The 26581-nt window shown below is 38.8% G+C and overlaps 1 protein-coding gene across 4 annotated transcripts; it reads right to left on the minus strand.

The window, feature by feature from the left end:
* Positions 1–4281: 4281 nt before the first annotated feature.
* On the minus strand, positions 4282–26294 carry LOC107862652 (B3 domain-containing protein Os02g0598200). 4 transcript variants are annotated; one of them, XM_047409657.1, is made up of 7 exons: positions 26142–26270; positions 25865–25903; positions 25283–25442; positions 22782–24024; positions 21126–21203; positions 20852–20976; positions 4282–4937 (listed from the first exon to the last, which is right to left on the minus strand). In XM_047409657.1, exons 3-7 carry the CDS (start codon positions 25397–25399, stop codon positions 4695–4697), a joined length of 1806 nt encoding a protein of 601 aa, XP_047265613.1. In that variant the 5' UTR covers positions 25400–25442; positions 25865–25903; positions 26142–26270; the 3' UTR covers positions 4282–4694. The 4 variants fall into 4 exon arrangements, with proteins under 4 accessions (XP_047265613.1, XP_047265615.1, XP_047265614.1 ...); XM_047409659.1 differs by having other exon boundaries at positions 25865–26026; positions 26142–26269; XM_047409658.1 differs by lacking the exon at positions 25865–25903 and having other exon boundaries at positions 26142–26294.
* Positions 26295–26581: the final 287 nt, after the last annotated feature.

The following is a 26581-nucleotide window of genomic DNA, read 5'->3' on the forward strand; positions in this document are numbered from 1 at the left end:
CTCTACCAACAATAAGCCCAATTCCAAAAAGCCCAACACCCCATATTATATATAACCAACCCTTCAACCCTAATTCTATATTTCACAATTCTATATCAACAGATAACGGCGCTTTACTTCACAAATCACAATTCAACCCTTCCATTTTTCAATTCTCATTTCTCAGTTCCGTCAACATACTCAGTATAGTCACTACTCACTTATGTGTTGTTGCGCCTATGCTATGGTTGTTTATGTTACACTGTTATGATTTATGTTACACTCTTGAACTTTTTTATGTTAAACTTATGGTTATTTCATTTTATGCATGATGGTTATTAGTATTTGTGAATGACAATCAGGTTTGAGAAAGACTATTTTTCTAAGAAAAAAATCAATTTCAAAGTCATGTAAAAAAAAAAAAAAGCCTACTACTTCGATCTTCAAGATTGAAAAAAAAATCAAAAAAACTGAATCAAATTTACAAAAATCGATCCAAATCAAATTAATTTCAGTTCGGTATAGTTGTCATTTTCATCAAGCCAAAAATTAAAAAATTAAATCGATATTAAATAACCAAATCGAAAAAATCGAATGCCCACCCCTAACTTTAACAATCATTTATTGTTAACAAGATTTGACTTGACTTGACCCATAACACGATTGATTTCTATGAATTAAAGGATTATGATGATCATGTCACCTATTTGGGTGCAAAACGTTACTTCATTAATTTTTTGTAATATAACTAATGTTTGATATCGCATGTGACTTGGTTGTCAATTAGTGAAACCAAAAGAATAGATCGGATCACGGTAGAACTGTATGTTATCATTAATTATTTTCCTTCATTGGTTTTATAGACTAGATAAGGTTTATTTGTTTTCTAATAATCACAATCTTCCCCCTCAAAAAAACAGTGTTGTGGGAGAAGATTTGTTACTTGTTGTTTTATATAAAACTACAAGTTTAGGCATTAAATTTTTTGCGGTTTATAAAACAAAATTTTATAACTCAGTTTAGATGCTAAAATTTGTATGCACAATGATCTATAATCTATAATTAGTTTTGGTTGGTGAATAAACTAAATCATTGTTGAAACACGATTTCTTTGGCTTTGATGTCTTTTAAATGACTTGCATAGTATGGTATATTTCATTCAACATTGTAGTTGACTAAATTTATGAACAAATGGCTGTTTTGTTTAAATAGAAAATATGTTTAAGGAGTGACAGTGGAATTTGGAACAATAGGAGGGGAATCAACAAAAGCAGGAGGTGAAGGGAAAGGAGAAGAAGAAGGGGAAGAAGTAGGGTAAGGAAAAATGAGTTCATGAACATCTCTAGAGTAAAATATGAAAAACAAAATTGAGAGATTAAGAAGCTTGTAACCTTTCTTACCAAATGGGTAGCCTAAGAAATGCTAGGAATGGATCTAGGCTTAAGTTTATCTCTAAGAGGTGCAGGAGTGGTTGCATAAGCAAGGCAACCAGAGCTTTTTAAATGGTCATATGTTGGAGGGGAGCCATGAAGTTTTTCATAAGGAAAGAGATTATTTAGAATGACATAGGGGAACCTGTTAATCAAATAGGTAGCAGTTCAGACACATTCACCCCAATATTTTAAAGGAAGCTTAGATTGAAATAGTAAGGCCCTGGATACTTCTAGAAGGTGTTTGTGCTTCCTTTCCACAACTCTATTTTGTTGAGGAGTTTGTGGAATGGTAGTCTGGTGAAAAATTCGATAAAGAGAAAAGAATTTTTGTAGATCAGTGTTATTTCCTAATTCAAAAGCATTGTCAGACCTAAACACTTGAACTGTATGATGATACTGGACTTGTACCATGGAAACAAAAGCTTTTATCATAGAGGAGGCACTAGATTTTGAAGATAGGAGATGTGCCTGGTAAAATCATCCACCAAAGTGAGAAAATATCTGAAACCATTATAGCTTTGAGTGTAATATGGACCCCAGACATCAATATGAACAAGTTGGAAAGGAATGGAAGAATGAGAAGAACTAGAAGTGAAAGGCAATCTATGTTGTCTAGCCTTAGGGCATATATCACAAATAAAATTCTGTTTGGGAGATATTTTCCCAGTCAAAAATTTTATAGATTTCATTTTGTGATGAGGATATGGCCAAGTCCTTGTGCCAAAACAAATCATCTTTATTTGTATGATCTAAAGAAGAATTACAAGTAGCAGAATTAGTAAAACTACAAGAAATAGAAGGAAAAATGGAATCAGGTGGAGAAAAATAGTACAACCCATGTGCAAATTTACCAATTTTCAACTGCTTCTTCAGAGAAGGGCCCTGTAAAATGCAGTTAGATTTGATGAAAATAGCAGTACACTCAAGTTGAGGAAGAAGCATATGTATGGAGATGAGATTAAATTGGAAAGATGGGACCAAGAGTACATTGTGCAAAGTCATGTCCGGTCTGAGTGTTAGGGACCCAGTTGACACAACCTTGACTTTGTACTCATTAGGGAGACTAACTAAAAGAGGTAAATCTAAAGGAATTATATTATGAAGAAGATTTTTGTGAGGAGTCATGTGATTTGTAGCTCCAGAGTCAAGTATCCGAGGATTTAAACCTAGATTTGACACTACACTAGCATGAAAAGCAGTGGACAAAACAGCAGGGTGATTGAATACACTTGCAAAATGAGCAAATTCCTCAGTAGGGTGGTGATGAGACCCGTGATGTGGGATAGAAGATTTGCTATCAGATGTGTTGTGGAGATGTTAAAGATGTTGATAATGTTGAAATTGGTCCTTGGTCAATCTATAATCACCATCATCAATCTTGACAGAGGATACAGAAAGCTCAGCTGGTGAGCTATCAGATTGTGCAAAAGACACAGGCCTTCTGCCTTTTGTGAACTTGAAGCCAGCAGGATATCCATGGAGTTTGTAGCATTTATCAATAAGATATCCAAATTTCTTGCAGTATTTGCAGAAAACAGGTGAGGAAGTGGAGGGACCAAAAGTAGGAGTGGAGAGTTTTCTGCCATCAGTTTGATTTCCTCTAGCATTATATGGCAGAGGTGAGGAAGGATTTCTCTTAGGATCAAAGTGAAATCTTTGGCTATAGCCTCTTCGTACATAAGTGTTCTGAGACACTGTATTGAAAGCAATTGAATCATTTAAGATCCCAGGAATTGCTAGGGATGTCTCATTCTGCTTCTCAACATGTTGCAGCATAGCATAAGAACTACTAAAGGGAAGGTAATGTGGGCATCATCAGGAGATTACGCTTACAAAGAGAGTACTCATCATTTAAGCCACTAAGAAATTGGAACAATTTTTGTTGTTCCATGAACTCCCCTAAAGCCCCCACAAGTACACACAAGATCAACATAAGAAGTACTCAACTTATCCCAAAGAGTACGCAATCTAGTAAAATAGGATGAGATATTTGAAGATCCTTGCACAATAGAGTTAATCTCTTTCTGGATCTGAATATATTTAGTACCATTAGACTGACCAAAACGTTCATTTATATCAGACCAAATGTCTTTGGCAGAGTCAAAACACATAACACTAGTGGCCAGTTCAATAGACAAGGAATTTGTGAGCCATGCCATAACCATGTTGTTGCATCTCTCATAAAATGGGAAATAAGGAGAATTAGGTGCAGGTTTAGAAATAATTCCAGTAACTAACCCCAATTTGTTCTTAACAGATGAAGCCGTCATCATATTCTTACGTCAAACCACAAAACCAGTACCATCAAATAATGGAGTGACCAAATATGTACCAGGATTATCAGAGGGATGCTGATATAACGGATGAGTCGGGACCATTGAAAACTCGTCAAATCCCGAGGAATTATTCTCATTTTCCATAGACATGTTTATACTAACCGACTTATGACAAGCAACAATTTACAGCAGATCTAAGAGCACACAATCTAGGAGAAAATAAAAAATTTACATCAAATCTAAGAAGACACAAACTAGATCTTTCATCAAACAGTATGTAGAGTTCCCAAATTAAGACTAAGAACGATGAAATCACATTGTATAGCTAACAATCAAAGTAAAAAAAATCAATTACCGCCCTTCTTCGCAACCTGAAGAAGGCCTTGTCTAGTTTGACTTCGAAGAGAAAATTCCCAAAATCGAAATTAAAACTTGAACCTTTGCGTGGGAAGAACAACTACGAGGGCACTATCGGAAGATAGAGGAAGACGTAAGAATCACAGATCTGTGCTCTGATACCATGTTAGAGCTTCATAGCTCAAGATCACCATTAAAATATAAGTTGAAAACCCTAGAAGCTACGGAGACGAAGAGAGAGAAACATATCTCATTTTCTTATTCAACTGAAACTTTCTCGAATGGTCCAAGGTGCATATATTTACATATTAAATGAGAAATATAAAAATACAATGTGTGAAAAAAATACTCAAGTGGGCTTTCCGGATTTGGATATCTTTATATCAGCAATTGGGCCTCGTGGATCAGTGATTGGGCCATCGTTAACAGTTTGTCGATGATAAAATGATAATTTGTGAAGAGGATAAGAGTAATAATTGCACATAAAGTGCAGCATCAAAACGATAGTACAAAAATAGGATATGAACCAGCAAGGCAACAGTTTAAAGTAGTTCAAAAACCAAAAATAAGAGAATGACAGAGCTCCTCTTTCATTCGCCCTGTGACTGCTTAAGGTGCCCAACTAGTTCTTTTGGTATCTTCTGAACTTTCATATTTTGCGTACATCAAATATACATTCCCGCTGATCTACAAGTTGAAAAAGACATTCATTTCCTGGGTTCAGGCCATAAGCTGCAACAACTTGTTTCCATCCAAATGTCAAAACATTAAAACGTGATCTGCTATGATAAAAGACAGGCCAGATTCTTTTATCCGGTCCTCTGAGAAAAATAATCATCCTTCCCTGCTTTGCCTTTTTCGGTAGATGTTTTCGCCAGGATTCTGGTAATTCCTGCACGGGCATAAAGGTCTAGATGCAACGAGAGAAAAAAGGAATACACAAACTGGAAAACAAAGAGATTATCAGCCAGGTAAAGCATTTAACTGCAACGAAGAGTGGACTACATTCTCCAACGACTAAGCAATTTGCCTGAAATCACACTAGAAAAGAACAATTTATTTTTTGGCTAATTAACACCACTAGTCACAGTGACTAGCAGCCTTGTATGAAAAAAAAAATCTTCAACAGGGATAAGTACAAGCGAAGGGGCTAGGTCTTTACCTTACCAATTCTAATGAAGTAGTGAACCTCTGCGAATTAACAAGCGTAAAGAAAATAAGAGCTAGAGTGAACTAGGTATTTTATGATCATCACAGAGTTTGTAAAGCACTAGAAAAGAACAACCAGGGTGGTCAGGTGATTAAAAAAATGGAACCTGCTTCACATGGTGATCAAATTATGAAAGGATTAGGACTCTCAAAAAACAACATAAATGTAGGTCCTGGTCCACAAAAAAAAAAAAAGCGCTCCTATTCCGATATGGCACTTCCCTCTTTAGATTTTAAACCGAAGAACCAATATATTGTCTGCATAGAGAAACCAAAAAGAATTGTGACTGCATATGCAAGAGTTATTGCTTTGATGAAAAGAAGTATAACAAAAGAGGTGTAATTTAACGTGTATTTGTTTGGTCCAAGAATTGGCACTTATTTTGTTAGGTTGTTTTGGGAAGTGAGACAATTTTTACAAGCTTTCCTGGGTTAATATTTCATAGTTAGGTTTAACTAAGTATTATGATAAAATCCCTAGAGCTATTGAACCAAGTTCGTTGATATGGTTCTTAGAGGAATAAACAAGCTTTATTGATTGAAAAGTGATCTGTCCTGATTACATTGTTAGTGACGCAATTGCTACTTATAGAGAAAATAACCGACTCCACTAACATCCAACTCCACTAACTTGATAGTTGTACACCACTCTCTTTTCTAACAAACTACAACAACCTAACTGACTAGTCTCTTTACTCCCCCTCAAGCTAGTGACCGGAAAATGTCAAGAACGCTCAGCTTGGAAAGAAGAAACTGATGTTGAGCTGCTGGAAGTCCTTTAGTCATAAGATCAGCTAGTTGCATGTTGGAGGGGACATGAACTGGTTGCAGTAAACCTGATTTGATTCTTTCTCTGACAAAATAACAATCGATTTCTATGTGCTTAGTTCTCTCATGAAAAATAGGATGAGCAGAAATTTGTAGTGCAGCTTTATTATCACAAAACAATTTCACAGGCATGGTTAAGGTCACTCCAAGCTCTGCTAATAAACCAGTCAGCCATATCACTTCAGCAGTAGCACCTTCCATGCTCCTCTACTCAGCTTCTGCTGAGCTTCTGCTCACTGTATATTGTTTCTTAGATTTCCAAGAAACCAAAGAATCACTCATCATGACTATATACCCTGAAACTGACCTTCTAGTGTTTGGACAAGATGCCCAATTAGAATCACAGAAGGCAGTCATCGATGTGATCTTGTAACGCCCCGCATTTTGGGCTAGAATAAAAACCATGATTTCGATGCGTTGCTAATCCCGAAGCCATAAAATCCTATGCCAATACGGCATGTTAATTATTGTGTAACATGTGAATCCGCTCAAGCTTGAATTTAGACCATAAAGGTCCTTCAACTCAAGGACGAGTTGAAACTATTTCGATCGACTAAGTTATAGTAGACGTTGTAAAGTGTGTCGGCTTCCATCGACCATAACTCTCCGTGTATGTTGAATTAGGAAGCCTACTATGTGTCAAATGATAGGTATTCGAGTTAGCTTTCCAACGATACGAATTTGGCTAAAATCCAACACCTGAGCAAGAAGTTATAGCCCTTCAAAGTGATAAGCGACGCCTAACCAATCGCCCATGGCCACCGGAAAGCATAGGCGATAGCCTAGGCGGCGCCTATGTGAACATAGGCGATGGGATGGGCGGCGCCTATGTAAGGAATTCTGGTGAATTAAACACTCCGTGTTAAGGACAAAGTGGTCCTTTTCCACCCTTACTTAGCCCTAAAACACGAGATTTAGTTCCAAGGACCCCAAAATACTTATTCTTTCATCAAAAGTGCTCAAGATTCTCCTTTGGGTTTCAATATAAAAACTCAAGTAGTTCAAGATTTGACCGTAGGTTTTCAAAGATAATTACATATTTGGAATCACCAATCCACAAGCTTCAAGAAACATCTATTATCCTTGGAAATAGAGGTACGTGGGGCTATCCAAAAAATCTCATGGGTGTAGTTTTATGAACATGCATGCTTTTAAATGGGGGTTTTCAATCAAATGCTAATATCTTGCTTTCAATATGATTTCTAAGTCATTTTCTTTATGTCATGGGAATTGTTTGCCTATATACTTCAATGGTTGAAACCATGCATATGTGATTTGAGATTTTCCATGGAAGTTTGATAAATATGAATGATGAATTGTTTTCAAATTCCCATGGTAATGTTTTGATACTCCATATTGTATTGTGATCAACAAAAGAGAGCATGAATTTGAAATAAATATTGTTCACCACTTGTAAATGATAAAGCACCTTGGTTTTTACCTGATTATGCATAAGTGGATGTGATATTGATGACTTGCAAGTCGGGTATGACGATACCATACAGAATACGATATGCGATTAAATAAGATAAAATTTGAATGCATTGATTTTACATGAGAAAGGTGGATGCCCGAAGAAGGCGTTTGAGACACAAGCGGCTCATCGCTGGAAGAACGTGTTTGCTGACACGAAATATCGGTACCATGCTTTGTGGTCCTGCGTACCTGATATTATATTATCCCAAATTGGGATTATGGTTAGGAGCCATGCTTTGTGGTCTTGTGCACTACCATATTTGATTTGGGTCGAGACACCACGCTTTGTGGGTCTTGTGTGTCTCTCCCTCACTTATACTCTAATCTCGGCGGCAACCGAGGTTTGACAGTTGGTGTAAATTATGTAGGGTATTCCACCTAGCTCAGTTGCATTTCATTATTGTTGAGAAAAACTATTGCATTACACCCATGTGTTTTCAAATGATTTGATACGAAATTTCTTTATAATGGCTCTCAACTATATTTTGTAAAACTATTATGTTTTGCTTTGATATCTCTGCGTGCCAGTACTTTTATGCTAATCCCCTCCCCTCTCCAACCTCTCAGGTTCAGAGGCCCAGTCTAGGGGTCAAGAGAATCAGTAGATCTTTCAGACAGAGTTGCAGAGACAAGTGGTGAGCCTTCAATGTTTCGGAAGGTCTTATGTCCTGCTGTCCTTTTATCTTATATTCAGTTTTGGGGGTCTGCTGGAGGCCTTGTCCCAGTTTTCAGGTAGACATTGTTTCAGTCATGTAGTAGAGATTTCGCAGACGGTTTTAGAGATGTTGATTTAGATTGTGGGACACTATTCTCCATTTTCGTTTTCATATGATTCTTGACCATGTTTCCATTACATTGTGTTTCTTCCGCATTACTTAGATCATATGAATTATGTGTATGATTATCAGACAGATAGGGGTGTTTCGAGCCTCCATGGTTTGAAATGCTCATCGCGGCCAGGCCCTAGTTCGGGTCGTGACAAACTTGGTATCAAAGCACGGTTCATGGTCCAAGGGTGTCTGCGAAATCGCATCCGGTAGAGTCTTGTTTATGGGTGTGTAGCGCGCCACACTTATAAGCAGGAGGCTGCTAGGCGTTGAGGAAATGTTTCCCTTCTTTGTGATTTAGTTCGTGCTTCAGAGTCTGAACTGTCCCCTAATCAATGATCGATCACTTGTGTTTCAAAAACACAGTTATGCCTCCACGTCGTATCATCGATCAGAATGCTCAAGCAGATGAGGTCCATCCCAACCAAGGGATGCGGACCCGTAACAGAGCTCACACTCCAAAATTTGTCCCTACTCCAGGAGTCCCTCCAGTCCCGACCAGTCCACTTCGGGCTCCGCGGACTAATGCCAACTGTCCCCCAACTGCTCAGGGAGATATTTCAAATGCAGAATTCAGACGGTCTATTCATAGGCTGACACAGTTGGTAGCTAACCAGGCTCAACGATCGAAAGATGTTGGGTCTACATCTGTTACATCTGAGGCTACTAGAGTCGGACATTTCATGAAGATGAACCCACCTAAGTTTACTGGCACCAAGGTGGAGGAAGATCCACAGGAGTTCGTGGATGAGATGGAAAAGATCTTTAAGGTGATGCATGTGGATGAGGTTGAAGGGGTGGCGCTAGCAACCTATCAGCTCAAAGACGTTGCGAATCAATGGTATGCCGACTGGGAAGATGAAAAAGGTGAAAGTGCTGAGCCCACAGTTTGGGGCAAATTTGTGGAAGCTTTCCTTGATCGATTCTTTCCTCTGGAGTTGAGGGAGGCCAAAGCGGAAGAGCTTATGAATCTGAAGCAGGGCAGTATGAGTGTCCAGGAGTACACTTTGAAGTTTAATAAACTAGCCCGCTATGCACCAGAGTTGACTAGTAATATGAGGGCCCGGATGAGGAAATTTGCATTCGGCCTTACTGATGACCTGGTACTTGAGTGCCAGGGGGCTATGTTGAATAAGGAGTTAGACTTTGCTCGACTGACCGTTCATATGCATCAAGTGGAAGAGAAGAAGAAAAGGATTGCTGAATCTAAAGAGAAAGACAGACAGGCTAAAAGAGCTAGATCTGCAGATCAGCACCAAGGTCAGCCGCAGAGTGGTAACTGGATAATAAGTGGTCGAAGAAGAAGTTTTGGAATAATGCACAGTCAGCAGCCAGCGCCCCAACACCCAGACATCCAACAGACAGACAAACTCTGAGTTTTCAGACTCCTCATGGGTCCAAAGCTCTAGGTACACAGTCTCAGGGCAGTGTGGCCCAACAGCGGCGTACTCATCCACAGTGTGAAGTTTGCGGAAGGAATCATCTAGGGAAGTGCTGGTTTGAGAGGAGAAACTGCTATACTTGTGGCAAAATGGGTCACCTTCAGAGAGATTGTCCATCTGCTGGAGTAAATGGGGAGGGGAGGAGGGGGGGGGATAAGTCCCAAGCCGCCTCTACAGCTTCTTTTCCTAAGGGTGCCCCTTCAGCTGCCGGAAGCGGTCGCAACCGGTTATATTCTTTGACTAACCGCCAGGAGGCGGAAGCTTCACTAGATGTTGTCACCGGTATGTTACGAATCTTTTCTCGTGATGTTTATGTATTGTTTGATCCCAGGTCTACTTTATCATATGTGACCCCTTATGTGGCTGTTGGTTTCGGGTTTGAGCCCGAAGTTATTGTAGAACCCTTCTCTGCTTCTACTCCTGTAGGTGATTCTGTTGTTGCTAGAAGGGTATATAGGAATTGTGTCGTGTTTGTTCATAGTAGGAAAACTGTGGCAGACCTTATAGAACTGGATATGATAGATTTTGATGCCATTCTTGGGATGGACTGGCTCCATTCATATTATGCCACCCTTGATTGCAGAACCCAAAAGGTCACTTTTTCTTTCCCGAATGAGACACCAATTATATGGGCAGGGAGTTCTGTGGAACCTAGAGGTCACTTTATCTGTTATCTTAGAGTCCGAAAGCTTATCTCCAAAGGTTGTATGTATCATCTAATCCGAGTAAAAGATTCAAAAGTTGGAAACCTTCCTCTGCAGTCAGTCCCTGTAGTGAATGAATTCCCAGAAGTTTTTCCCGAAGATCTCCCAGGGATACGAGATAGATTTTGGCATTGATGTGTTGCTAGACACTCGTCATTTCTATTTCGCCATATTGAATGGCTCCCGCGGAACTAAAGGAGTTAAAGGAACAGCTTGCAGACCTCCTAGACAAAGGTTTTATTCGTCCTAGTGTTTCCCCATTGGGTGCACCCATACTCTTCGTGCGAAAGAAGGATGGGACCCTTCGGATGTGCATAGACTACCGTCAATTGAATAAGGTCACGATTTAAAATAAATATCCTCTTCCTAGGATTGACGACCTTTTTTACCAGCTTCAGGGTGACAAGTGCTTTTTAAAAATAGACCTTCGTTCGGGTTATCATCAGTTGAAAGTTAGGGAGTCAGACATACCCAAGACAACCTTTCGAACCCGATATGGTCACTACAAATTTCTAGTCATGTCCTTCGGGTTGACTAACGCCCCTGCAGCCTTCATGGATCTTATGAATAGAGTGTTCTGTCAGTTTCTTGACTTGTTCGTCATTGTATTTATTGATGATATTCTGATCTATTCTAAGAGTAAAGAAGATCACGCCAATCACCTCCGAATTATCCTTCAGACCCTTAAGGATCATCAGCTGTATGCCAAATTTTCTAAGTGTGAATTCTGGTTAGACGCTATTGCCTTCCTGGGGCATATTGTGTCCAGTGACGGGATAAGAGTGGATCCCCAGAAAGTTGAAGCAGTGAGAAAATGGCCCATACCCACGACTCCAACCGATATTCAGAGCTTCTTGGGTTTGGCGGGGTATTACAGAAGGTTCATAGAGAGTTTTTCTTCCATAGCTGCTTTGCTTACTAAACTGACTCAGAAAAAAATGAAGTTTGTGTGATCTGACTTGTGTGAAAACAGTTTTGAGAAATTGAAGGACAAGCTGACTACTGCTCCTCTTTTGACCCTTCCCGAGGGTGTAGATGATTTTGTGGTTTATTGTGATGCGTCCCGTGTGGGACTTGGTTGTGTATTGATGCAGCGTGGTAAGGTGATAGCTTATGCATCTAGGCAGTTAAAGGTGCATGAGCGCAATTACCCCACTCATGACTTGGAGTTAGCAGCCGTGGTGTTTGCACTTAGAATCTGGAGGCACTATCTCTATGGAGTGCATGTTGATATTTATACTGACCATAAGAGTTTACAGTATGTTTTCTCACAAAAAGAATTGAACCTCAGGCAGAGGCGTTGGATGGAGCTTTCGAAAGACTATGATATGAGTCTGCATTACCATCCGGGCAAGGCAAATGTTGTAGCCGACGCCCTCAGCAGGTTGTCTATGGGCAGCCTTTCTCATGTAGAAGAAGGAAAGAAAGAGGATGATGAAGGATATTCACCGCCTTGCAAATCTGGGAGCGCAACTCTTAGATTCCGAAGATGGAGGGGTGATTGTTCATGAGTTAGCTAAGTCATCTCTTTGTGCTGAAGCTAAGGAAAAGCAGGTTGAAGATCCCATCTTGATGCAAATCAAGAAAGATGTGGGTCAACAAAAGGTTATGTCGTTTGAAATTGGTGGCGATGGTATTCTGAGATTTCAAGGTAGGTTGTGCGTTCTGAATGTCGATGGGCTACGGGAAAGAATCCTTAATGAGGCGCACACTTCGAGGTATGTCATTCACCCAGGCTCTACTAAGATGTACCACGATCTGAAAACCTTGTATTGGTGGAATAACATGAAATGTGATGTAGCTGATTTTGTGTCCGAGTGTTTGAACTGTCAACAAGTGAAGGTAGAACACATGAGGCCGGGTGGTACTTCCCAAGAGGTAGCCCTGCCTTTATGGAAGTGGGAGATGATAAACATGGACTTTATTACAGGACTTCCGAGTTCCCGAAACCAGTATGATTCTATATGGGTGATTGTAGATCGATTAACCAAGTCAGCCCACTTTTTACCTGTGAGGACTAATTATTTGGGAGAGGTTTATGCTAAGATTTACATTGAGGAGATAGTTCGATTGCATGGGGCACCAGTGTCCATTATATCCGATAGAGGTATGCAGTTTTCATCTCAGTTTTGGAGATCCTTTCAGAAGGGTTTAGGTACACAAGTGAATTTGAGCACAGCTTTCCACCCTCAGACGGATGGGCAAGCTGAGCGTACCATTCAGACCCTCGAAGATATGTTGAGGGCATGAGTCATTGATTTCAAAGGTAGTTGGGTAAATCACCTGGCACTAGTTGAATTTGCTTACAATAATAGCTACCATGCCAGCATCAAGATGGCTCCTTTTGAGGCTTTGTATGGGAGGAGATGTAGGCCTCCGATAGGATGGTATGAAGTGGGTGAGACTCAGTTGTATGGGCCTGATCTTGTTCATCAGGCGATGGAGAAAGTGAAAATCATTAGAGAACGACTCAAGACTGCTCAGAGTCGTCAGAAGTCCTATGCCGATGTTCGGATAAGAGAACTAGAGTTTGAAATTGGTGATTAGGTGTTTCTCAAGGTTTCTCCTATGAAAGGAGTTATGCGGTTTGGAAAAAAGGGTAAATTAAGCTATCGTTATGTAGGGCCATATCAGATTTTGAAGAAGATTGGTACAGTTGCATATGAGTTAGAATTGCCTGCAAGTTTGGGTTTCGTTCATCCGGTATTCCATGTATCCATGTTAAAGAAATGCATTGGAGATCATTCTATGGTATTGCCAGTAGAGGGTATCAAAGTGACAGACTCCTTGTCTTACGAAGAAGAGCCGGTTGAAATTTTAGATCGCCAAGTTCGAAAGCTGAGGAGCAAAGAGATAGCCTCAATAAAGGTACTGTGGAGGAATCAGAAAGTCGAAAAAGCAACTTGGGAGTCAGAAGATGACATGAGAATTGGATATCCCAATTTGTTTGCTTCGATGGAGGAGGAGACAGAAGGTACTATTCCTATCTTATCTTTCCTAGTCCGTTATTATGCTTGAAATCGTGTCTGTCTTTGTCCCGCATCATCATTCGGGGACGAATGATCCTAAGGGGGATAACGTAACGCCCCGCATTTTGGGCTAGAATAAAAACCATGATTTCGATGCGTTGCAAATCCCAAAGCCATAAAATCCTATGCCAACACGGCATGTTAATTATTGTGTAGCATGTGAATCCGCTCAAGCTTGAATTTAAACCATAAAGGTCCATCAACTCAAGGACAAGTTGAAACTATTTTAATCGACTAAGTTTTAGTAGACGTTGTAAAGTGTGTCAGCTTCCATCGACCATAACTCTCCGTGTACGTTGAATTAAGAAGCCTACTATGTGTCAAATGATAGGTATTCGAGTTAGCTTTCCAATGATGCCAATTTGGCTAAAATCCAACACCTTATGGCCCTTCAAAGTGATAAGCGACGCCTAACTAATCGCCCATGGCCACTAGAAAGCATAGGCGATAGCCTAGGCGGCGCCTATATGAACATTGGCGATAGCCTAGGCGGCGCCTATGTAAACATAGGCGATAGCCTAGGTGGCGCCTATGTGAACATAGGCGATGGGATGGGCGGCGCCTATGTAAGGGGAATTCTAGTGAATTAAACACTCTGTGTTAAGGACAAAGTGGTCCTTTTCCACCCTTACTTAGCCCTAAAACACGAGATTTAGTTCCAAGGACCCCAAAATACTTATTCTTTCATCAAAAGTGCTCAAGATTCAACTTAGGGTTTCAACATAAAAACCCAAGTAGTTCAAGATTTGACCGTAGGTTTTCAAAGATAATTACATATTTGGAATCACCAATCCGCAAGCTTCAAGAAACATCTATTATCCTTGGAAATAGAGGTACGTGGGGCTATCCAAAAAATCTCATGGGTGTAGTTTTATGAACATGCATGCTTTTAAATGGGGGCTTTCAATCAAAAGCTAATATCTTGCTTTCAATATGATTTCTAAGTCATTTTCTTTATGTCATGGGAATTGTTTGCCTATATACTTCAATAGTTGAAACCATGCATATGTGATTTGAGAATATGTGATTTGAGATTTTCCATGGAAGTTTGATAAATATGAATCATGAATTGTTTTCAAATTCCCATGATAATGTTTCGATACTCCATATTGTATTGTGATCAACAAAAGAGAGCATGAATTTGAAATAGATATTGTTCACCACTTGTAAATGATGAAGCACCTTGGTTTTTACCTGATTATGCATAAGTGGATGTGATATTGATGACTTGCAAGTCGGGTATGACGATACCCTACAGAATACGATATGTGATTGAATAAGATGAAATTTGAATGCATTGATTTTACATGAGAAAGGTGGATGCCCGAAGAAGGCGTTTGAGACACAAGCTGCTCATCGCTGGAAGAACGTGTTTGCCGACACGGAATATCGGTACCATGCTTTGTGGTCTTGCATACCTAATATTATATTATCCCAAATTGGGATTATGGTTAGGAGTCATGCTTTGTGGTCTTGTGCACTACCATATTTGATTTGGGTCGAGACACCATGCTTTGTGGTCTTGTGTATCTCTCCCTCACTTATACTCTAATCTCGGCGGCAACCGAGGGTTGACAGTTGGTGTAAATTATGTAGGGTATTCCACCTAGCTCAGTTGCACTTCATTATTGTTGAGAAAAACTATTGCATTACACCCATGTGTTTTCAAATGATTTGATACGAAATTTTTTTATAATGGCTCTCAACTATATTTTGTAAAAATATTATGTTTTGCTTTGATATCTATGCGTGCCAGTACTTTTGTGCTGACCCCCTCCCCTCTCCAACCTCTCAGGTTCAGAGGCTCAGTCTAGGGGTCAAGAGAATCAGTAAATCTTTTAGACAGAGTTGCAGAGACAAGTGGTAAGCCTTCTATGTTTCGGAAGGTCTTATGTCCTGCAATCCTTTTATCTTATATTCAGTTTTGGGGGTCTGCTGGAGGCCTTGTCCCAGTTTTCAGGTAGACATTGTTTCAGTCATGTAGTAGAGATTTCGCAGACGATTTTAGAGATGTTGATTTAGATTGTCGGACACTATTCCCCATTTTCGTTTTCATATGATTCTTGATCATGTTTCCGTTATATTGTGTTTCTTCCGCATTACTTTGATCATATGAATTATGTGCATGATTATCAGACAGATAGGGGTATTTCGAGCCTCCATGGTTTGAAATGCTCATCACGGCCAGGCCCTGGTTCGGGTCGTGACAGATCTCATCTGCTTTAAGTAGAATTCCAAGTCCAGGATTACCCTTCAGATACCTCACCACCCTTAGTGCACCATCCATGTGAGACTGTTTAGGTCTCTGCATAAATTGGCTTAATGTTTGTACTGCAAAGCAAATGTCAGGCCTTGTAATAGTGAGGTAAAGCAATTTGCCAACCAGCTTTTGATAACCAAGTATGTCATCTATTTCTGGAACATTAGATGGACCAACTTGGAGGTTATACTCAACAAAAGTTAATTTCTTATTGATTTCTAATGGTGTTGGAGATGGTTTGCACCCACTCAGGCCAATTTGTGAGGTCAATTCCAACACATACTTCCTTTGGTTAAGCAAGACACCTTTGTCAGACCTAAGTACTTCAATCCCCAAGAAGAATCTTAACTGGCCCAAGTCTTTCACCTTGAATGCCTTGTTCAGTGTGTCTTTTACATGCTGAATTAGAGTAGAGTTACTCCCAGTGATGAGCAGATCATAAACATAAACCAAGACCATTACAATATCATGTCCTGATCTCTGAATAAACAGTGAGTGATCATAGGTGCTTTGTGTATAGCCACCAGCAATTAATGCATTTCTGAGCTTAATATTCCACTTTCTGGAAGCCTGTTTGAGTCCATATAATGATTTTTTCAGTTTGCATACCAGTTTACTTCCTTGTCTCTGAAAGCCTTGAGGCAATTCCATGTATACATATTCATAAAGATCTGCTTGTAGAAAAGCATTATTTACATCCATTTGGAAGATGTCCCACTTGCTGCCAGGCTTATCACAGCTCTGACTGTCACCATTTTAGCAACAGGTGAGAAGGTATCATGATAATCCAAACCTTCCTGCTGATTGTATCCCTTCGCAATTAATCTGGCCTTGTATCTTTCAATGCTCCCATCAGCCTTATATTTAATCTTATATACCCATTTAGAACCTATGGCATGTTACCCTGGTGGCATAGGGACCAGGTCCCAAGTCTGATTTTCCTCCGGGGCTTGAATTTCAAGCTGCATAGACTTAATCCAGTGTTCATCTGTGCGGCTTCTTTAAAATTTTGTGGTTCAATTTGAGCTGAAAAGGCTTGCAGATAGGCTTGGTATGCTGGTGAGACATTATCATAAGACAACACATCTGAGATAGAATAAAGGGACACACCTCCAGACTTACCACCAGATTTAGTGGTTACATAATCCTTTAACCATATTGGCGGATTGGCACTCCTTGTTGTCCTTCTCAAGTCTGCTGGTTATGGAACAGGTGGAAATGAACGTTCCACTAGTGATACTTCATCAGCTTCAACTGTGGAATGTTGCATATTATCTGCAACTTCTGGCACACCAGAAGAGCTAGCAGAATCATCATATACAGGGGCATGTGATGCAGGCATGGGTATTGGAGAAAGGTCAGGATGGTGCTGATCATTGACAGAGTGTGAAACATCAAAAATAGTGGTTCCTTCATATGTGATTCCCTTGAAAGGAAAGATGTCTTCTCTGAATATCACATCTCTGCTGACCCAACATGTGTTCTGCTGAAGATCAAATAACTTGTATCCCTTTTGAGTCTCAGAATAACCAATAAAAACTGCTCTTTTGGCTCTTGGTTCAAACTTATCTCCTTTAGGTAAAGTAGATGCAAAACATAAGCAACCAAAGACCCTTAAGTGATCATATACTACAGGTTTCATATATAAAATTGTATAAGGAGACTTTCCTTGCAAAATTGGTGTAGGCAGTTTATTTATAAGATATGTTGCAGTCATAACACAGTCTCCCCAGAACCTGTTAGGGATGGAACTCTGAAATTTAAGAGCTCTAGCTACCTCAAGAATGTGTCTATGTTTGTTCTCCACCACCCCATTTTGTTGGGGTGTGTATGGACAAGAGCTTTGATGAATAATGCCCAAGGATGAAAGTAAATCAGAACACTGAGAATTGAAAAACTCTCTACCATTGTCTGATCTTAATGTCTTCACAGTAGTACCAAACTGACTCTTTACTTTTAACAAAAAATCTTTTAGAACAACAATCACTTCAGACTTATACTGAACCAAACATGTCCACGTATATCTACTATAGTCATCAACAATGCTAACAAAGTAATGTTTTCTGTCATAAGTGGGAACCTTAAAAGGACCCCATACATCAACATGTATTAACTCAAAAATGCTATTAGAATGTGAGTTACTAACAGGAAACTGTAACCTTGTCTGCTTAGATAATGGGCATATCTCACATAGTTAGTGTGCTTCTCTTTCATTCTGAACAATGGGAATGCAACTTGGAATGCCACATTGCACCATCAACTTCTTTATGAATTGTTGAACCTACTACAGGATGTCTTGCTGCATCATTCTTCAGCAAGTATAAACCATTGTTTTCTCTACCAATCCCCAAGACCTTGCCAAAGTAAAGGTCCTGGAAAACACAAAAATCTGGGTAAAAGCATACTGATCTTTAGTCATCTTTGACACTGACAACAAGTTGTACTTGAAATCAGGAACATATAGAACATTCTTAAGCCTATGATCTCTCAGTATGACAATGGTTCCTTTATGTGTAACTTCACATCTACCACCTGTAGGTATTTGGACCTTAATTCTCTCACAACCCTCAAGTTTTAAAGGATTAAACAAGCACTCTTTATATGGTGTGATATGGTGAGATGCACCACAATCAATTATCCACTCATGTGAAAAAATATTGGATAAATGTGCAAGTATACCTGTCATATTACCCTTAAAATCACCTGAGGTATTGTCAGTGTTGTTAGTGTTGTTGCTGCCTGAGGTGTTACTGGAACCTGCTGTGATGAATTGCTGATATTGTTCCTCGAATATGTACCTCCCTTCTCCTGAAGAAACAGGTCCGATTTCTGCATCCACAGCATTACCTCGAGCATAAGCTTTAATGGAACTATACTAGCCCTTCTTTTTACTTTTGAAATCAGGTGGATATCCTACCACTCTATAGCAATCCTCTGTTAAATGGTTACTGTAACCACAGTGATCACAACCTGTGGCTTCTTATAGGTGGTCTGATTTGAAGTAGAAGCAGGTTTAGACGGGTTAAATGCTGATCCCTTGTATCTGTGGCCACCTCCACCCATTAAGGTGATGGAATCCATTTGTTTGCTACCAGCACCCATGCCTCTTTGGCTTTCTTCTTGCACTACTAGTGCATATGCCTGATTGACCGTCAAGACAGGGGTGCGCAATAAAATATCACTTCGAACATGACTGAACTCTCATTTAGCCCCATCAAAAATTGCAACAACCTTTGATTTCTCAGCATTTCAGTGGAAGCCTTAGATCCTTCACAACTACAGCCTACCGCTAGTACTAAGGCATCTATCTCACCCTAATAATCTCGCATTTTGGAATAGTAAGCAGTGACTGAGTCCGTACCTTGAGTTAGAGTAGCTATATTCTTCCAGAACTGATATATTCGAGTGAGATTTGATTTATCAAACCTTTCCTTGAATTCGTCCCAAACCTTTTTTGAATCAGACACATATACTATGCTAGAAACCAAATCCAGTGAAACAGTAGCTCCATTCCAACTCAGAACAATCGCATTACATCGTTCCTAGAGTTTCCCCAAATTGCCACTGTACTGAGCTTTTGTACAACTGCCATCCACAAAACCGAGCTTGTTTTTCCTAGCAAGGCCAATCGCATCGATTTACTCCACAATGTGTAATTCTCTGGTCCTGTTAACTTGATGCCAATTAAAACCAATCCAGGTGTATCAAAATTTTGCAGATACAGAGTATGATGGAAATCAATTTGCGCTGCCATTCCTGTTGGGTTCTGCGAATTGAGTGAAGATGTGGTGTTGTCCGCCATTGTTGACGATACTCCGGTGCGTAGCTGCAGCAGCTCGTGGATCACCGCTTTGATACCATGATAAAATCCCTAGAGCTATTGAACCAAGTTTGTTGATATGGTTCTTAGAGGAATGAACAAGCTTTATTGATTGAAAAGTGATCTGTTCTAATTACATTGTTAGTGATGCAATTGCTACTTATAGAGAAAAATAACTGACTCCACTAACATCCAACTCCACTTACACCACTCTCTTTTCTAACAAACTACAACAACCTAACTGACTATTCTCTTTATATTATTTCCGTAAAACTAGAATTTGAATCTCATGATGTCAAGGAGAGGGGTGGCACAATCTCGCCCTATATATAAGTGTCCTTTAAGTTTTTTGGACACAACATTATTATAAATATTATTGAGAGTCTTTTCTTTATACAACTTCGAAATTTAAAAAAAAAAAAAAACAATGGTGTCTGAGTGAGCTTGCACGCACCTCGACTAATGGATCGACTACTTGAACTCTCATCTTGTTGGCGAGGTTTCAATTCCCCACATTGTAACCCCCTCCCCAATTTCAACATGCACCTCGACTAATGGATCGACTAGTTGAACTCCCATTTTGTTGGCGAGGTTTCAACTCCCCACATTGTAAACCCCTCCCCAATTTCAATTTTTTTAAAAAAAGAAAAAAACACTTGTGATTTATCATATAACCTTCAAAGAATAAGGTAAGATTATATTCTTTGCTTATATTTATGGTTCTTACTCGATTAATTGAAGAAGATAATTAATCAAAAAAAGGGTAGCCGAGTGCACTAAAGCCCCCGCTATGCGCAGGATCCAAGGAAGGGCCCCACCACTGTATTGTACGCAGTCTTACCTTGCATTATTGTTTTCAAGGCTTGAAACCATGACCTCCTGGTCACATGGCAGCAACATTACCAGTTACTCCAAGGCTTGGAAAAGATGATTAATCATATACAAATTAATGTCTTTAATTGTTGGATTAGAGGGTCTAGATCACTTTCATCTAAGTTCTTGAATTGAATCAACAAGTAAATATGTTTAGCCCCCATCAACTAATCCGGTCTATTGCAATCAATTAGGGTCTTTAGTAATTAATTTTGAATCTTTCATTATTTTCTTGTTTTTCATTCAAATAAACTGATTATTACTGAAACCACATCAAAGAGTAAGAATATTGCAATGCACCAAAATGACGGAAGGAATGATATTTAAACTAGGTTTACCAGAAAATCTTGGCCATCGATCTCCAGTAAACATGAATAGTTGACTGCATTTAGGGATGGTGCATCTCCTGAATCAGCAGGCTCACTTTTGATGACTTTTTGATTACCATTTGCATACTCTCCTCCTGAATTTTGTACATAACAAACAGCAAAAAGATGCTCCAAATCAGTTCAAAGCACAAAATCAACATGCAAATGGCCATGGACAGTTATGAAAAAGAAAACCAGATTAAATAAGCTGTAAAGATATATAGGAATGAAATAAAAAGCATACCGTATATTGCTCTAGCAGGAAAAAATGCTTCTGTTGGTACATCCTCTATTTCTTTCTTGACTACTCTTGCTTCCCTAGCTTCATGTGGCAAAAAAAAATCACCATGTAAAATCCAATAAAGTCATTATACGGATTTGTACTTCTACTAGCCGATCAAGTGAAGACCTAAATTAAAACCAGCAATTTCATGTCAAAAACTCTTAATTCCTACTACACAATTTAACCTACACAACAAGGAAAAGAAAGAAGTATTGTTTAGGCAGAGTAAGTCGCATCTGTCTCCCAAATGAGTAGACGAAATTGTGAGTCCCTTCCTGTATCCAGGAGAAACTGCTTCCTCATGGTACCAGTCTTAGCTTATCCCCTAAGTTGGGTGGACTCTTCACTTTCGATGCCGCACAGGTGTTGGGTTCTCCAAAAATACACTAGTTTTGGCGAATCCGACACGCACCCATTGACATTTTTGAAGAGTCCGTATAATACCGCATTGGAGCCAGTATTGAGTTGATTCTAAGCTCATGCAAAGCCTGAGGGGTGCTACTGAATATAGTACCACCTTATTACGAAATACAAACACAGCCGTACCTTAGCCTAAACACTCCCACTTTTTACCAACATCATCTTCTCCTCCAATTCAGGCCACAAAAGAAGCACTTTGGATATGTGATTGGATTCAAAATGGGTAAAGTTTTTGCTTTTATCTTGAAAGCAGCAAGATGGTCACAAAGGAAAACGTCAACAAAAAAGAGGTAAAAATAGTAAAACTGAAAAGGAAAACGTCGACAAAATCAACAGTGCAAGATGCTGGTAGTAAACGCTACTTAAGTTTCAACCAATATCATGAAGATTCGGCTACCAAGAGAACTTTCAATGAAATTGGATGTCAATATATAAGAGAGTTCCGTATACAAGTTGAGGCAAGTTTCTTGAGGAATTCCAGATTGTTTTCCCATCACTATTAAGGATACCGTACATAATATTCATAATCATTTTTCCATTGATCAAGAAAACAATTTACAACTTCAACAATAAATAGAATTTAAAAAAAAAAAAAACAGTTGCTTTGACAGAAGCAATAAATCATGAAGTAGATACTGATGTATGTGAGTGTTGAAGACAAATCTGTGAGTCAACTATGGAAGGTAGAAACGACGTTTTGACTCTGACGATTGAAGAACAAAACTTTGGCTTTAGAATCTGTTGATTGAAAAACAAAATTTAGGGACCTCCAGGATCCAACACATACACTAAGGACAGTAATGCAATTTGGTATAGAATTAATCAACAAATTGAACAGAAGGCTTTGTTGTGCTCACGAGATTACAAAGTTGAACTTTATGGCACCTTAGTGCGACCTGAGGCTGCATTTATGTTAAGAATTGGACCTTGGGCCGAACTCAACTCAAAAGCTAGCTCACTAGGGGAGGATTGTCCAAGACCATATGAGGAGTCCATGTTTCTATACCACAAATAATGTGGGACTCCAACAATTTTGGTCAGCTAAAGACTGATGTCAAGCTCAAACATAGTGTCATCATAACCAATCTTCAGCTGAGCCCTCACAGCCTCAAATTCATAGCACTAATATGTATATTCAAGACAAACACAACAAAAACAAAAAGAATCCTAACAATTTGTTGTGAACAGAAAACTTACGAAACTGAAATGCTTCTTTGGAATTCCTATATTTTGGACCCCGCGGTGGAATATCCTCTGCTAGCGGTGGAAAATCCTCTGCTGGTCTACTAACCATATTGGTCGCCGTGATTCCAGCCTCAAGCTGTGACAACAATGCTTCTGACTTTAATTTCTTGTTCTCAAAATTTAAATTTGGCTTTGTTTGTGATCTTGAATTGGTCTCAACATGATTATCATCTCCATTGTCACCTTTTAAAGGACTGCTAATTCCTTCTGCCAGAGGTTTGATTGCTGGCATTTCAAAACTTGACAGATGCAAGCACAACCTGTCGTCTTCTTGATCATATTGAGCATTTCTATCAATCACACAAAATGATTCGTCCACATGTATAGGTGAATGCACTGACCGTCCCTTCTCAGTGTCAGTATCGGCGTTTACTGCAAAGTTGGCATTATTTGGCTTGTACATGACCTTTTCGGACTCTAGTGCAGCAGATAATTTACTCTTTTGCTTGACTGAACCTACGGCAGTTGTTTGATCATATTGAGCATTTCTATCAATCACACGAAATGATTCGTCCACATGTATAGCTGAATGCACTGACTGTCCCTTCTCAGTGTCAGTATTGACGTTTACTGCAAAGTTGGCAATATTTGGCTTGTTCGTGACCATTTCGGACTCTAATGCAGCAGATAATTTACTCTTTTTCTTGACTGAACCTACGGTAGTTGTTTGATCATATTGAGCATTTCTATCAATCACACGAAATGATTCATCCACGTGTATAGCTGAATGCACTAACCGCCCCTTCTCAGTGTCAGTATCGACGTTTCCTGCAAAACTGGCAATATTTGGCTTGTATGTGGCCTTTTCAGACTCTAATGCAGCAGATAATTTACTCTTTTTCTTGACTGAATCTATGGCAGTTGTTTGAAGCAGCTCAACGGGGTTAGTTGCTTCCGGGTAAGCTCTTGCTCTTTTTCTTCCTTTGCCAATGTCACTGCAGAACTTGATTTTCTCACAAGCGCTCGTTCCAAATATTTGAACAATGAAGTGCTTGCCCAGAACATAGTGGAAAACCAAGAACTCGCCCACTTTCAGACCATGTTCTGATGAAAATTCAGGCCACCCCTGTTTGATTGCAAGTGAACCATCATGCTTACACACTCTTACCATCCATCGCCGTCCACTTGAGTCCTCCAGATAAGTCTTCTGATCAGTCAGGTGTGAAACTGATCGAGCAAACTTTGGGGGAAAATACTGAAAAGAAGTTGCAGAAATTAAAACGAGAAATACCATATTTTGACGGATAACTCAAAATGCTAACCTAATGAAACAGGTTTACGATCATATCCTTGGAAGTCTTTTGAGTTCCGGATGGTACAATTGTTTATAACACAAATCTCAAGAGAAGGTTAAGGTAACTAATGCATTCATGCAAGATATTTCTATAGAAAATAAAACATGAAAATTGGTTTGTTATCTGCATTATTACCACCAGAGACCACATTGCAGTTCACTACAAATTAAGCTTCACAAATATGCATATATCTCAGTGCCACTGTTTAAGTATATTCCTTTAAGAATCTTCAAAGTTTACTAAATGATTTATGATCTACACACTAAAAATTTGACAGGAGGTCAAGCAAGCACTGAAAGATCAATCCAGAAATAATGACGACTTCAATGTATTTACAGGATTTTCAAGTAACTAAAAGATGATACTGACTCACATGGTGAGTGAATGGAAAGGCTTGACAAAATGCTCTGCAACTTGCAAAGACCGTCTGCGATTAAGAAGGTTCATGACCTATGGCAGGTCCGAATGCTAAAGTTGCTCATAAGCAGATTTTTTCATTCTAAAATTTATGAGCATGAAGCATTTCACCTTTGTGTTAAGCTCTTTGAAAACTTGAAAGTGGCCTTTTAAATCCTTCAAGCAGAGTACAACAACAACATAATACCCAGTGTATTCCCACAAAGTGGGTTCTGGTGAGGGTAAAACGTACGCAGTCCATACCACTACCTTCAAGCAGAGTGATTTTAAGTAATATAATGCATACCTTCTTTTTCCTTGCGGGAGTTAAGGAGATACTTAATACATATTGTAGAAGCAATAGCTCATGAAAAAAAAATTGAAGAATTCTTTCCAGGTAATCCTTTGAAAACAAAATGTTTCGGAACTCAAAGGTATTTGGCATGACTCATGAATTCTAAAACTTAAACAGCTAATGCAGAATTTGATCAACCTATATCATGATCATTATCAAGTGCATAGATATATACCTGTAAGATAACTTATATAAGCAAATTCAAGTGGTTGAAAATTTCTGGAATTTATTACACAACGGGCGGGTTGAAAGGAAGATCAGACAGATAGTATTATACTCAATTAAGCAAAAGGACGTCACCGACAAGTAGGCAATTAATTACAAGAATAACTAATTACAAATATAGTGATAACAAGTACTTTAAAATAAGTAGAAAAAACAAGTGTGCAAAAGGAATCACACTTTACCAGAACTTTTAAGAAACTTTTGTCAATCATTACTTTAAAGAAAGAAAGAACCCCTTTTCCATGTATCAACCGGCAATCGTTCTTGCACCCATCACATGCCTTGTTCTCGCGTTCCATCTCCTCCCTATACGGAGTATGCTTTTCCAAAAACTTCTAAATCCTACAAATATAAGAAAGTATCGACTAGAAGTTTAAGTTTAGAAAATAATATTTGTTAAAAGAACAGATGAAATAGTGGATCAAGGCATATTAAGATGTCAAAAAAAAAATGATGTAACACTATCTAGGCAACTTGAACTTATTAAGGTTCAACATGAAGGTTCATCTCCCTTTAGAAAATTCTATGGACTACCTTTGTTAAAAAAATAAAAATAAAGGGTTAGTCTGATGCACTAAAGCTCCCACGGGCCAAACCACAAGATTCTATTATACAGAGCCTTACCTTACATTCTGCAAGAGACTGTTTTGACAGCTTGCTGATCTTAGTCACATAGCAACAACTTTACCGGTTACTCCACACTCCCTTTCAACTACCTTTCTGTTTTCAAGAATACATCTACGTTCTATTATACACAGTCTTACCTTATATTTTGCAAGAGGCTGTTACGACAGCTTGAACCCCTGCTCCTCGTCACACAGCAAACAACTTTACAGGTTATTCCACACTATCCTTATCACCAGTAATTATAACATATTTCTACATAACCCCATGTCAAAATCTTGGGTATAACATGTTTAGAGCAGCTATAAGGGGAAAAAAAATGCAGATAAATTCAAGTACCCAAGAAAATGAAAAAAAAAAAAAAAAAAAAAAAAAAAAAAAAAAAAAAAAAAAAAAAGGAGAAGAAAAAAATAGTACCCAAACAGAAGAAACAACAAGCTAAGGAGAGAGTGAGAAAAACTCTTGGTTGGAAAATGGAAACAACTTTTTCTCAGTTTTAGACCTTTCAATGTCCTAAAAATAGCTTTTCCGTTTGTTTAAGTGTGTTAATTTGTCATGTATAAGGAACATAGACAGACACAGTGCAGTACTACTGTCTATCATGACTCATGAGTCAACATCAGTAAGATTCTGATAGATCTTTATGTTTATGTATTGGGGACTGGTCAATACACTTGTACAAATTCTATTAGTGGACGTTTTAGATACCAAAATTTGGGGGAAATAGAATTTGTTTTCAAGTTGGAAATGTTCGGAAATTAGATTGATATTGTATTTTTTTGTTTTTATTTGTTTGACCTTCTTTTTTAAATTTGTTTTAAAAAAATTATATTTTCTTTTTAAAATAAGTTTAAAAT

The sequence above is a fragment of the Capsicum annuum genome, chromosome 3 (assembly GCF_002878395.1).
Source record: "Capsicum annuum cultivar UCD-10X-F1 chromosome 3, UCD10Xv1.1, whole genome shotgun sequence".
NCBI classification, from domain to species: domain Eukaryota; kingdom Viridiplantae; phylum Streptophyta; class Magnoliopsida; order Solanales; family Solanaceae; genus Capsicum; species Capsicum annuum.